Raw genomic sequence first — 13832 nt, forward strand, 5'->3', positions numbered from 1 at the left:
ATGTCCCTGAAATCATTCTTTAGGACACCCCTTCTTCCTCTAACTCGGTCATTGGTGCCAACATGCACCAAAACCGCTGGGTCATTCCCAGCCCCTCCCAACAATCTGTCCACCCAATCCGCAATATGCCGAGCCCGAGCACCTGGGAGACAACACACTGTTCGGCATACACGGTCCAGGTAACAGATTGCCCTATCTACCTTCGTAATAATTGAATCCCGTACCACCACAATCTGCCTAGGTCCCTGAGTAACTTTGGTCCCCTCTATGTTGGAGAGACCATTCCCCTGGTTGCTAGAGGAAGCAGTCTCATCCAACTCTACCAATTCTGAACTGCCTTCCACAGTTTCTTCATCCAATCTGGCAAATCTGCTGGGATTGCTTAGTTCAGAACTGCCCTACCTCTTCCTCCCTCTGCTACCCCTAGTAACTGTTACCCAGCTGCCTACCTGTGCATCCTCCTCTGTCTCTGCTCCACCCTGCTCAGCTAACGCATCAACGGTGAGCTGTAAACTCTGCTCCAGGTTGGCAATGTCTCTCAATGTTGCAATGGTCTGCTTTAGATCAGTTACCTGGGCTTCCAAAGAGACCAATTGCTCACATTTCTCACAGAGGTATAAACCTTGGAACACTTGCTCCAAGTGTGCATACATATGACAAGATATGCATTGAGTGAGATCATCAAGCCTGCTACCACTCATCTTATTATGGCTAACCTAACTTCTTATAGCCTACAGTGAACTCGAGAGTACTAACCTCACTAGCCACTTACCAGATTAAACCCATTCCTGTATTCAACTCCTTACTGGATCTAACTCCACACTTTAAACAAAACAGCACTTGAAATCAAAAAAGCACAATATCAAATATACACAAACATATATACATACCTATTCTAAATATATAAAATCTTTTGTATGTTTATGTAATTTAAGTATTTTTGTAATAAATTGTGTGCTCCTTCATATATGGTATCTTTTGTGTTTTCTTTAAATATGTACTGTATGAAGTACCACTCATTATAAAGCATTTGGGGTGGGGGTATCATAGTATTCACATTGCTGTAGTATATCAAACCTTGGCTACAAATTACTCTTGTATTTTGTACTATACTGTTATATTCATTGTTACCCAGGATCGAAAACAACCCCAAACTATATATGCTCCTATCGCTATGCTTTATAGCTTGTATTATTACTGATTTATGGAGAACCAACATTTCCCACAGACCTCTAGAAAGTATTTATTGTTTACACAAACATGGAGACACATATCCCCTTGCTAGAGCACAGGTTTAGTCATTACTGATGGACACATAATGAAAGATCCACAGGTGGTAGAATTGTTCTACTTATGACCTGGAAAACCTGCACTGTTAGGGCTCCCCGAGGATCTGGGAAACACTGATCTAAAGCATCATATTCTTCTTGTCACAGGTAGTTTCTGGTTTAAGACAAACATGTCTGGCATTGCAGCCAATTAACAACACACTGTTAAAGATTAATTGATGATCTATATCAGGGTTATCTCTAGCAAACGTCAATTGTACATTTATGATCTCCCATGAAGACCAAGGTTGTGTAATCCCCCTATATGACTGGGGTTATTTTATACCTTTGTGAACAAAGTCCGTTTCTTAACTGTTCTATGGTTTGTTTAAAAAGTCATTTTTTTAACTACTTTGGGTACGCAAGTGAATTTCAAAATTGCTTTTATTTTTTAGACAGATGGCATTTAATATTTAAATATATATATTTTATCATAAAATAGTTATAAAACCAACAGCTAACAAATAAACCCTCACACTTAACCATAGTTCTTCACATATTTCATTTGATCCAATCTGTGCATCCTGAAAAATGTTCTAGTTCTTCCGAGTATAGGAATAACAGCTATATGTACATTAAGTAAAGTTTCCAAATACAGTTCTAGGAACCCAGGCAAGCCTTCCTTGGATTTATCCTATAGTCAACATTGGTAGATTCACAGCAACATGGATCTAAACAGCAGGTGACATGGCAGTCAATGTAAGATCCAAGTTACACTTGTAGATGGTGACAGGAAGGAAAGATCTGAGACACTGAAGCTCTCTGCAGATAATGAAACTAAAGGTATCCAACATATTTTTAATGCAGCCGTCAAATACTGTGCTCCTGGAGAAAACAAAATCTGCACACATTATAATTTGTGATTAGTCGTATTTGGCATGTCTACAACATGGAAAATGTCACTTGTATTTTTAAAGACCTTTCTTCATCCTTTTGTAGACTGACTTTTTAGAGAAGTCTGTTTCCCTTTACGCAATAAACAAATCCCAGATTCCCCCCCATAATATCCTCCTGACCAAACTTCATGTTTTGTTCTCATTCTGAAAGCCAATAAGACACTCCGTTTACATATCCTATTTATCTCTCCTTGACTCATCTCTTATCCCTGTTCACTTGAAAAGATGTCCATTTATATTTGGTCCTTCCCAAAAGTCACTAGTATGTACATTTTAACTCTTGTACTTTCATGTACCACATGGACTATTGTATATTTTCATAGATTTAAAAAAAACAAACGAAATTCCTGTTGACCTCATAGAATTTCATTTTAACAATGTCTGAGCTTCTGCAATGAACTGTACAAAGCATTCACTTTGTCTCGTGTGCACTGTGTATAGCAATCAGGTGGTCTGGATCCAAATGAAAGGTTCCTGGCTGTGTCAATGGAACTGTCACAGGACTACTCAGAATAACTGGATTCTAAAGAATCTGTGTGGTTTAACTCCACCAACCACAGTTTAACTCCACCTACACTAATGTAGCAAAGCTGTTCACCAAGAACCCCCACAAAGAGATTTGGGATTCGCTGCTTCACCCCGCAGGTCACAGATGTCACTAGTGCCTAGATGGGCACTAGGCAAGACTAAGAGAGGAAGAAGGTGCGCCAACAATGAGGATACATTGGACACAGGACCAGGCATTGTAAGAAGGCAAGGCACAGGATACCTATAAACCAGGTAGCCAGAGGCTATAGAGGGTGGATTCCAGGCAGAACAGGCTAGATTTGAGTGTAGGATCACTGGATACCATATTAGCTTAGGAGCTAAAGATACTGGATACCAGGAACAGCAAGAGCAAATCACTCATAGAATGCCAAGGTACCGATTAGTTTAGAAGCAGATGATCCTGGATACTGGCAGACGAGACTCGGGCACAGGAACTCTGGATAAAATCCTTGCATAGAAGCAGGTGATTCTGGGTACCGGCAGACAAGACCCAGAAACAGATCATCCAGATTTCAGATATCAGATTTACCTTAGGAGCAGATGACGCTGGATACTAAGATTAGCAAGAGGGATTCGATTACAGGGCAACAAGGTACCAGACTTGCTTGGGAGAGGGTAATGCTGGGTTCCAGAGACAGGAGATGGAACTCAGCTACAGGAGTTCCAGAATCCAGACAATGCTATGAAGCAGATAATACCAGATATACTGGATACCAGGAACAGCCAGGAAACACACATGATCAGGAAATAGAACACCAGGATTCAAAACAACCTGGGGGGTAAATGTATCAATCTGCGGGTTCTTCAACACCCGCGTGTTCAGCCTCTTCCGCGATTAAATTTCAAGCGGCGCTGCATTGTAAAGGGAAGTTAACCCGGTTGTCTGGGCAACAGCCGGGACGCAAGGGATTCTCTGCCGCGTACCCGGCCAGCTGATTTACAGCCGGGTGCGCGCGCTACAGGCAGTTTAGCCACCATGGCTATTTACTATCAGCTGTACAGTGCACATTAGTAGTTACTATGCAGTGGGACACTGCATTCCTATTGGCCATTTACACTCCTGCCATTAAGCAAAACCTGTGGCTACTTTTGGACCTAGTCCTGATTGGTTCCTAGTGCTACTTAAGGCAGTGAGGACTGAGCCTCACTGCCGGTTATAGCGTCCAGTTGCATGTCAGCTAGCCTGCTCCTGTATCCTGTTGGTGAAAACCTGTGGATTGACTTCTTGTGTATGACCCCTTGCCTGGATTTGGACCCTGCCTGTGTTTCTTGTGACCCCGACCTCTGGCGTGTTTACCGACCTTCCTGTTTGCTCGTGACCCTTGACCTCGGCCTGTTTATTGGATTTGCTGTCTGCTACCGGCCCTTGACCCTTGCCTGGACTCCACTTCGCTTACCTGGGTTCTCCCCAGACGGTACACACTTCACGACCCTCTGTCAGTCTGCGGCCAAGTCTGTCCCCACCACTAGGGCCTCCAGTGAACACCTGACTGGCAGAGCAGACTCCGGGTTGTGTTGTTCCGGCTAGGGGGGTTTCTAACACCTGGGAGACAAACTGTCCAAGAACTGAATGGGTCAAAGGACTTTAAGATCTGGAACCATCTGAAGGGAACAGGTGTCTTAAATAGCTGGAGATGAGGAAGAGTGGGAACTAATCAGTCTATGGTAGATTAGCGAAGGACATAAAAGTGGGGTCTAAGCATGCGTGGACCCAAATCTAAGATGGCGCCTGCCATCGGGACGGAGGTTTGGGAGCCCGTTGGCATACAGGTAAGCGCTTTGGGGCCCGGTATAATGGCGCGTGACATGAACTCAAGGCTTTTTAGTACCAATTTTGACACTTCCTGTACTTGCTGCCACCTCAGTTTCTCAGGGAACTTACATCTCCATTTGAATGCATTTGTAGGCATCACCCAACTTACAAAGAGGCTGATCTCTCTAATATACTGTCTTTGCTGTTCCGCTACAGAGTTACCAAGATATTGAATGGGAAAGAGACTTTGTATCCCATCGGATGAGGGAACTTAAGAGGATACAAGATTTGGAATTTGCCAGAAGCTCTATCTCCATGGATATTCATCTTTACCTACTCTTTACCTTCACCTACTCACCCCAAAACCTTAACAAACATTCATACATTTTAACTGAATCTCGAACGCTAACTAAATGCTGAAGTGTTCACTGATTAAATTAAAAAAAAGTGAAATGTTTTTAAAATATTATTTATGTAGTTTTTAAAAATAAAAATGTCTAAAAATACAAATTTTAACTTGAACGCCAAACCTTGAAAGCAAACTGCAAACCGCAAATTTCAATGTGAATATTTGAATCAAGGTGTATTGATGACTGTGATGCAAAACATGTTTACCGCCTTCAAGCATCTCTACGAACTACAAACCAATCACAACCAAGGAAGGAAGTCAGTGTATTCAACTAGCTATACAAATGCTAATCACAAACTCACAATACATACACAAACGTAAGTATTCTACAATAACTGCACTTGGTAGTTCAGGTAAAAATAAATAAACCTGAGAGTGAATCTGAAACAAACAAAAAAAAAAGTTAAATGAACTCATTAAGATTAAAATATATCTGAAACTGATGTTTCTAAAACTACTCACTTCTATTTTTGTAGCACTTCTGTTATCAATGGATCCAAGTAAGAGACATGAAGTAACTTGTAGGCCCTCCAAGTAATAGCATTTATGTTGATTTTTGTTCAATAAATAATTGCAATATGCAATTTCCTGTGCTATACTTACTTTTTTCCCATCACTAAATAATCTGCTGCTCAGAGACTCTAATCATTTGTTTAGTGCAAAAGCTCTTGGAGGAATCCTATATCCAGTGGCAGATGACGAATTCCCCAGTGACCACAGCAAGGAGCACTTCATGTAAGGAAAGCAAACTACTGATGAGCACAGCTAGCTGTTTTTCTGTAGGAAATGTATCAACTACACATATAGTAGTACTGTCCTAAAGATCTGTTGTGAACACTGTGTTATCACTGAATGTTTTTCTTCACAAAATGTGCCAACTGCATATATAGGGCATGAGCACTAAGCAAAGCAAACATAAAAAATTTTTTTATACTTATGTAAAATCTGTTTCTCTTAGCCAATTGGGGGACATCAGGGACATTGGGTTATAGAGTAGGGACAGGGTAAACTGGCACTTTAAAAACGCTGTTAACTAGCCGTCGATTCTCCCTCTCTATACCCCACTTTCTGTTTCCTCAGTTTAGTTTAAGTGCCCGGCAAATGAGCTGTGCTGCAGCCCTATTCTGTTTAATTTCAGGCTCCTCCTTTTGGTCTGGCCACTGCTCCGCAGCTCTTCACCAAGATCATGGTGGTCATGGCTGCGCTGTTGCGGTCCAAGGGGATTACGATCATCCCTCCCCGGTATTCCCCAAGGGAAGATAGAGAAAAGAGTAACTTTGCACCTGGGCAAAACCATGTTGCATTGGAGGGGGAGTTAATGTAAAATGTGGGGACAGATTTAAAGTTGGGGTAGGGCATGTCCTAGATCAATTTTAAATTTCAGTGTAAAAATAAAGCTATGAAGTATCTGTGTGCTACATGACAAAAGTAGCCAGTATTTTCCTTATGTGCAAAATTTGCACCTCTTGCATTGTAACATGGTTAGTCCAGGATCAAACCTACTCCTACTTTTTTTTTTGCTTTCCTCTCCTTAATGACACAGGCCCATAATTCCTATGTAGCAGAGGTTCAGGTTTCCATTGTTACACCACACAGCATCATCTCATTACATACTGTGTGCACTTTGTAGATTGACTTCTGATTTGAACCAGATTTCTCATATATTTTGTTTTTCTTAATATGATGTAGTATTGTTTGTTCTTCTATGCTACAAATGAGATATCATCTAACACAAACAGAACATGGCAGATCACTTATAAGAAATTGTTTGGCACAAAGAGCAGCATGAGACCAAATTTGGTTTAAAGAAGAAGCACAAAGAAATGTTCTTTTAACTGCATCCATCATCTACACACAGTGGAGCCAGCCATTTTTGTGCCATCACTAGTGAAATTACAGTATGCATTCTTATGGATACTGGTTCAGCTTATAAAATATCTGCCTCCAATTTATGTAGCTGACAGGCGCACAATAATGTCCTTATTTCAACCATTACCACAGGGAATAAAAAGGTATGCTGGTACGTTATTTAACATAGGAGTTTTCATTTAACAACACCCTGGGAATCTTTGCCTTTCTAGTTCATTGTGTCATATATATTTGTTCATAAATATATATAGTAATAGTTTGTTTATACTTTTTAAAACATGCTAGAGGAAAAGACTTACCATGATATCAATGTCTTCTGCACACTCTGCACTGAGCTCAAGAGTAACATAGTCATACAAGATGGTGTCCAGCGGTACTAACAATAGATAGGAGTCCTGCTGGCATCACCTATATGCTCATGATATAGCATTACCTGCCTGCACCTCACCTGCTAAATTCCAATGTGAGATCTTCAGAGTGGGAGTGCTTTGTTCCTGGGCCTTGATTTTGAGACTTCTGTTTGGGGGTACACCAGTAAGACTGGGATTAGGGAGAATATCTGATTAAATTAAGAAAAAAAAAACAACAGTGTCCCAAATAATAACCCTTTAACAGACTGTGTGACAATTTTAAGCACTCTAATTAAAGCACCAAATTATTAAAAGAACACAAGGCAGGAGATCTGTTAGACACCAGTTTTGGAGATGGAATGGTCAGTGTGTATTTAAACACCCACAAAAAAACAATAATAGTTTGTCCTTAACTGTTGTACAACGCATTGGCAATCTTCAGGAATCAAAAACACTCAACTGTGCTGTCTGAGGGCCTTACATACAGTAGGACACTTACGTTTACTATGTATCCCGAGCTGCACATACCTTAAGATGTGTGTGACTCAGTAGGCAGATAGTAAGCACAATGCACACATCTTCGTTAGCCACACTTAAAGTCTGTAAGACCATTAAATAAATAATTTATTTGGGTCCCCCTGCTATAGTACCAAACCAGCCCTAGGCCAGTCAGCAGGGGTTTGTATCATCTAGGGAGATCGGGCCAATTAAAAAAATATGCGGCCCCCTGCCCTTGGTTTAACCGCCCTATGCTAAATTTAAAAATAGTGGGCCTGATTCATTAAGGAAAGTTAAGCAATAAATTGAGTAAGTTTTCTTACTTAAGATTTCTAGACAAAAACATGTTGCAATGCAAGGGGTGCAAATTAGTTGATTAATTTCCACATAAAGAAAATACTGGCTGTGTTTTCATGTAGCACGCAAATATTACTTACTTGATAGCTTATTTGTACACTGAAATGTAAAGTTGATCTAGGAGAAAAACCAGTATTTTCCTTATGTGCAAAATAATAATCTAATATGCACTCCTTGTATTCTAACATGGTTTTGTCCAGGAGAAAACTTAAGTAAAAAAAAAAAGTACTTTCTTTAATGAATCAGGCCCAGTGTGTGTATTATTGATTCACGGAGCTGGTTAAACCTAGTCCAATCCCCCTAAATGAATACAGAACTGTGCTGGCCGGCCTAGGGCTGGTTTGGCAAGCGGTCTCCAAGCTGTGAGTTTCCCTGCTTTAGTGCCAACAGAGCCCGGACAAGCATAGTGCCACAACGGAGTGATATGTCTCAGTTTGAAAGCAGACTGAGAAACAAATGTTTATTCTGGCATGCCCAGTAAGCAAAGGTGCTGTTTGCACTTACGTCCATCTCTACATAAACTCCTGTATATCTAATCTAGTTACACAGTGTTTTATTAGAACAAGAGGGGATGCTTCAGTACCACGGTAATATAGCAGATACTTTGGTCAAAAGCATATGCTAGTGAGGATGGATTTAGAAATTCCCTGGCTCATAGTGATTCGCTACTCATATGAAGAAACACTGCCCTAGAGTTTAGGCTTGATAAGAGAAATGTGTTAAAAAAAATTATTGAAGATGATGATCATTTACATTGTTTTCCTGGTATTAGTAATATAGCATCTTCTAGGATCAAGTCCAATTAAGGCCTGTACGCCAGCCAGGACATCTCTGGGGTTTCCCTTTGCATTGCAAAAATAGAGGACGGATACTGAGAAATCTTGGAAGAGTGCTGCATAGTGACATGTATTCATACAGTGAGACCACCACATTTCATGATTACTAATTCCGATTACCAATGTGCCAACACAAAAATGACTTGGGCAAAAGGAAGCAAACACACAAGAGACATTGATACAAATAAAATATGAAGCAGGAAACAAAGGGATGCAGACAAAACACTTGTAATGGGGCAGACAATTGCTTCACTGCCACATCTAATACAATAAAACTATAATACTATAAATAATTTAGCATTAATGTACAATGAAATCTTAAAACGTATGACTCACTTAATTTAGCCACTGCGACCTAGCCCTCAATTTAATTTAGTTTTGAATGCCTGCCTTAAGGAATACCCATTGATTGTTACAGTATGAAAAAAATGTGAAGGGACACAGTGCGTAAAGGTATTTCCCAAATCTTCCAGAACTGTTATACATTACTGAGCCTACTTTGTCCAATAGAACTGTTAATCTATGCCCTTTTTAAAACGACATTACTTATTCCATGTATCACTCCCGATGTATATGTGTGTGTGTATATAGATAGATAGATAGATAGATAGATAGATAGATATATATATATATATATATATATATATATATATATAAATAGATAGATATATATATATGGATATAGATATATGTATAGATATATATAGATATATAATATTTTAATCGCAAGATGTTGGTCTTATTTTCGTGAAGCAAATGATAGGACACGTAAATAATTTAATACAAAAGATAATAAAACTTTGGGCCTCATATTGCTGGAGCAATGTAAAATCACATAAATTGCTGCCTTTATATAAAAGGAGCCACATTGTGACCAGAACAATGATGGAATTTCAAAGAAAAGGCATAGCCACAAACAGAAAACTACTCTGTAAACAAGCGCTCAGAACTCGACATTAGTGAACTTTGTTTAATCTACTCATTTCCACCAGAGAATATGACTTGAAAGTAGAGATCAGCAGATCATTGGTTGCATCATTTGTAGGATAAACCTCTTCAGACAATGACAAATGATACAGTATTCAAGTTACTGACCCTCAGCTGTTAGATCCTCCACATCTGTGTCTGTAGAGTTGTCAGGAAGCTTGGCTGTGCTCTGAACGTCAGACTCCAAGTCAGTAAGGTTCATATTCTGTTCATCCAGAGGAAATTGCCCTTTGGTAGACTCCTCAACCAGCAAGGAAGACCGATTTACCTATAAAGCAATGGCACAATGGAACCGAAAATGTATGTGGTTAGGATTAGTGTGTAATATAGAGCATGCAGGGTTTTGAAGTGATGTTTTTACTGTTTAGTAAACAGAGAGTAATTTTACTGTGGCAGCTCACAAAAGCAGACTGTGGGTATGAATGTTTGTAAGCACAAGGCAGATAAATAGGTGTATTTGCATATAATGAAATATAATGTGAACCTGCATGTTTGCCACTTTCCTTAATTACCATTAATAATTATGCTTTTGTGCTACGTTACCTACAACTTTGTTTTTCATTAATTCATAGGCACCGACGTCCTTTAAGTTGTTCTTTGACTAAATATAATTTGTTATTGTACATTTTCACTATGTACAGCAGAGTTTTCTGCACCCAGTGGTACTATATAAAGTTATACATTTAAAATGTAATGACTATAATATTTTTTTTTGTCCATACTTACAGGAAATGGTTCTAGACCTTCCTGAATTACAAATCCCTCAATGACGTGAGTCAGGATCTGTGGTTTCACTATAGCTTGGGGAACCTTGTTATCCAGACCTGGAATGCTGTTAGGCTTCTGTGTACTATTGCTTCTTGTAGTAGCAGCTGGCAGAAGAAGTGGAGGTGCTGGTATAGAGGCATACGAAGAGTCAGATGGAGACTTAATTACAGAGGCGCTGACTGAAGATACCACAGTCGGGAGACCTATGATATGTAACAAAACCCAGCATGTCACTATGATTCAGCAGAGTTATAAACAGCTTTATTATATATTATGCTATTTTTTTCCATAAATGTATGGATCTGTACAGGAGAGATGCAGCACTAGTCTTCCGGAAGAATATCATTCAACTTGTGTCTGACTGATGTTGGTGATAAACGCTGTCTCGGGAGTCATTCCAGAATATACCATAAATACTCAATGGGGTTTAGATCGTCATGACATAAGGATAACATCAGTGTCATGATCATTAACAGTCACACCCGTTTGTCAGTGTCACAAGACTCCTTTTGCAGCCATGCTAGCCAGAATTAAGCCACTATGGAAGTAAAGTATTTTTATACATGGTCCAGACCATGCTTAAATGTTATATTCTTAATTAACACCTGTGTGCAAGCCTTTGCTTTCAAATGCCTTGGTGTATCTCACTTACCTAGGTGTTTCCACTTCTTGTCCACTGCCTGTAATTTAAAAGTTTTCCAAGCAACCTCTATAGAAGAATTTATACAACACTTGCTTGGCCATCTTAAGGGAGACTACCACAGTGAGTCTTTTTTCTAATGGATGGCTCGCCATATTCCCAATATCACGCAGTAATAAAATCTATTCATGTTACTATTACCCATTAATATACTGCGTACATTTGCAAATATAGGAGTCTGTTTATCAAATAGAAAACAATCCTAAGAACCATTGCCGGCAGTTATCGCCAGTAGCCTTCCCCATGCAAAGCCTATTTAACATGGACATCAGCGGTACAAGTACCCCTGCTGTCCTCCTATCACATGCTTAATTAGTAAGATAAACCTTTTATTTTTTTAAAGAAAGGGTTTTTTTTTTTTTCTCTTTTTTTTCTCTTTTTTTTCTTTAAACTTTATAATTTTTTCCTTTAATAATCTGGAACTGGAAGCCCAAGCACCAGCAACCTTTTCTTGTTCAAGCAACGGTACTAAATCTTTAATATCGCCCAATATTGATAAACAGACCCCAAAGAATCACATGGGTTTTTAATTTTTATTTTTACCTTGCATAATATGATCTACAGAAAGTTCCTCTCCGCTCCCTACAGGGAGTGCTGGGGGAGGATGTGTCCGAGGTGTGGGGGTGTGCGTAATGACACGTACACAGTCTTGCTGCTCCATTGGCATCTCTTCTGAGCATATATTTTCAACTTGATAAACCTAGACAGAGAAAGAATACTGCACCATTAACAGGACCACTGTAATAGATGCATGTCAATGTTAATAGTTTTCTTATGACTCCTTCTACGGAAGAAAGCAATTAACCTAAACACTTAAGTCATTATTTTGTACAAACCAAAATTTGACTAAAGTTAAGAAGCAATTAAAAGCATTAGCTCATCCAATATGAAAAAAATAAAATAATTAAAGATTTAAAAACATGTTTGTAAAAGTTCCTCTGCCTGACATGAGATAAGATTTGAGATTGTATATCTACATGGTATGTAGCCAAGTGCAACCTATATTTCTCTGTTCTTTAAGCTGTACAGGACAGTGAGCAATAAACAGAAAGTTTGATGTCCATAGCAAATATATCCTTCGTACCAGTACTCACCTTTATAGGGGAACAGGTCCTGGGAGATGAGACAGGGGAGGAGGAGCCACTTGCAGGAGGGCACCGTCCAAAGCAGCCCTGGGAGCTGAAAACTACACATCTCAGCAAGCCCGAGGGGTGAGAACTAAAATAAATAACATCAGAGCCGTCCAGACAAGAAGAGCTTGGCGCCAAAGAGAGAGAAGCATGTAAGTATGACCAGAGGTAGGTGCGACCATTTCTGGGACTGTTGCCATACCCTGAGGAGTCACAGAAGGACAGAATGCATCGCAACCACAATCACTGAGTCTGTTGGAAAGGGAGCAGATCACTGTGAGAGGGAGTAAAGTGGGGATAAGTGCTGGCAGAGAAACAGATGCCACACACAGCACAGAGAAATTGGAGGAGATGTGAAAGACTACACACCCCAAGACAAAGCTGCAAGTCTCACGGAAAAAGCTGCATATTTGACAGAGAGAGCTGCCAACTTGTTAGAGAGGGCTACCAGTTTTCAAAAGAGCAGCCATGAAGAGTTGCCACTTTACTAGAGATAGCTGCCACACTAACAAAAGGAACTGCTAGTCCTAGAGGCAAGTCTGTAATTGCCAGAGAGTAAGCTGCCAAGGATTATGTACAAGCTGTTAGAGGACCAGAGGGAGCCCAGGTCCAGCCCCAAAATCGAGGCGCACACCTAAAAATCACTGCCAATGCTGTTACTATTGGTATAAATTAGAATTACACAAGTTGTTTTCCCTAAAGGGTTATCTGGACCCCTAAAGTATAAACTTCGAAAAACAAAAGCAAGGAGAGCTGACTGTGTAAGATCTATTAAAAATCACTAAACAATTTGTGAATTAAAACAAACAAAATAAATTTCTTCACATATATAACATAAATGTTAAAAAAAATCATAATAGAATAATAACAAATGTATGCTGACCTATAATAATTAGCAGTTGTCTAACTCATAAAAATAAAAGCTAACTAGCTTCTACTGTGATCAAGCTGTAATCACTTGCAACTATATAATAGACACACATAAGAGCTGATAGTTCAAATAAGTTTTTCAACAAACTCCAAATTTGGGAAGATATGTAAGATGAATCCCAAACAAATTGTTGCTCTTTCCTAATTATCCCACAACAAGCATAACCTCAAGTTTTTAAACAATAAGCAATAGCTCCATATCAAATGAATCATTAGCAGCTGGCACCCTATGTAGCTGATACACTAAGTTTCAATATACACAGATAACTTTCTTATAAGCATTTCCTGTGTAAAGCAAGATAGACTTCCTTTGAAGGTAAATAATTCAGCTCATCAGTGAACAGATCATCAATAGTTTAGCAGGCAACAGTAATATTGTTATTCAAGCTCACCGCTACTCTTCGCAGATGTCCAATGCAGACCTGGTTCCAACAAATTGTATTTAGGTAGCATCTAGGTTTAAAATATCCTG

At 39.4% G+C, this 13832-nt stretch overlaps 1 protein-coding gene across 6 annotated transcripts in view; it reads right to left on the reverse strand.

The window, feature by feature from the left end:
* Positions 1-13832, reverse strand: part of PHC3 (polyhomeotic homolog 3) — an 84185-nt gene that overhangs the window by 19353 nt on the left and 51000 nt on the right. For all 6 annotated transcript variants that reach the window (XM_075202107.1, XM_075202102.1, XM_075202103.1 and 3 more), the window contains exons 9-11: positions 11844-12000; positions 10559-10803; positions 9941-10100 (exon numbers count right to left, since the gene is read on the reverse strand). In XM_075202107.1, the coding sequence (XP_075058208.1) occupies positions 9941-10100; positions 10559-10803; positions 11844-12000 (562 nt within the window). The remainder of the gene's footprint in view (positions 1-9940; positions 10101-10558; positions 10804-11843; positions 12001-13832) is intronic.

This window comes from Mixophyes fleayi, chromosome 3 (genome assembly GCF_038048845.1).
Source record: "Mixophyes fleayi isolate aMixFle1 chromosome 3, aMixFle1.hap1, whole genome shotgun sequence".
In the NCBI taxonomy this organism is placed as follows: Eukaryota; Metazoa; Chordata; class Amphibia; order Anura; family Limnodynastidae; genus Mixophyes; species Mixophyes fleayi.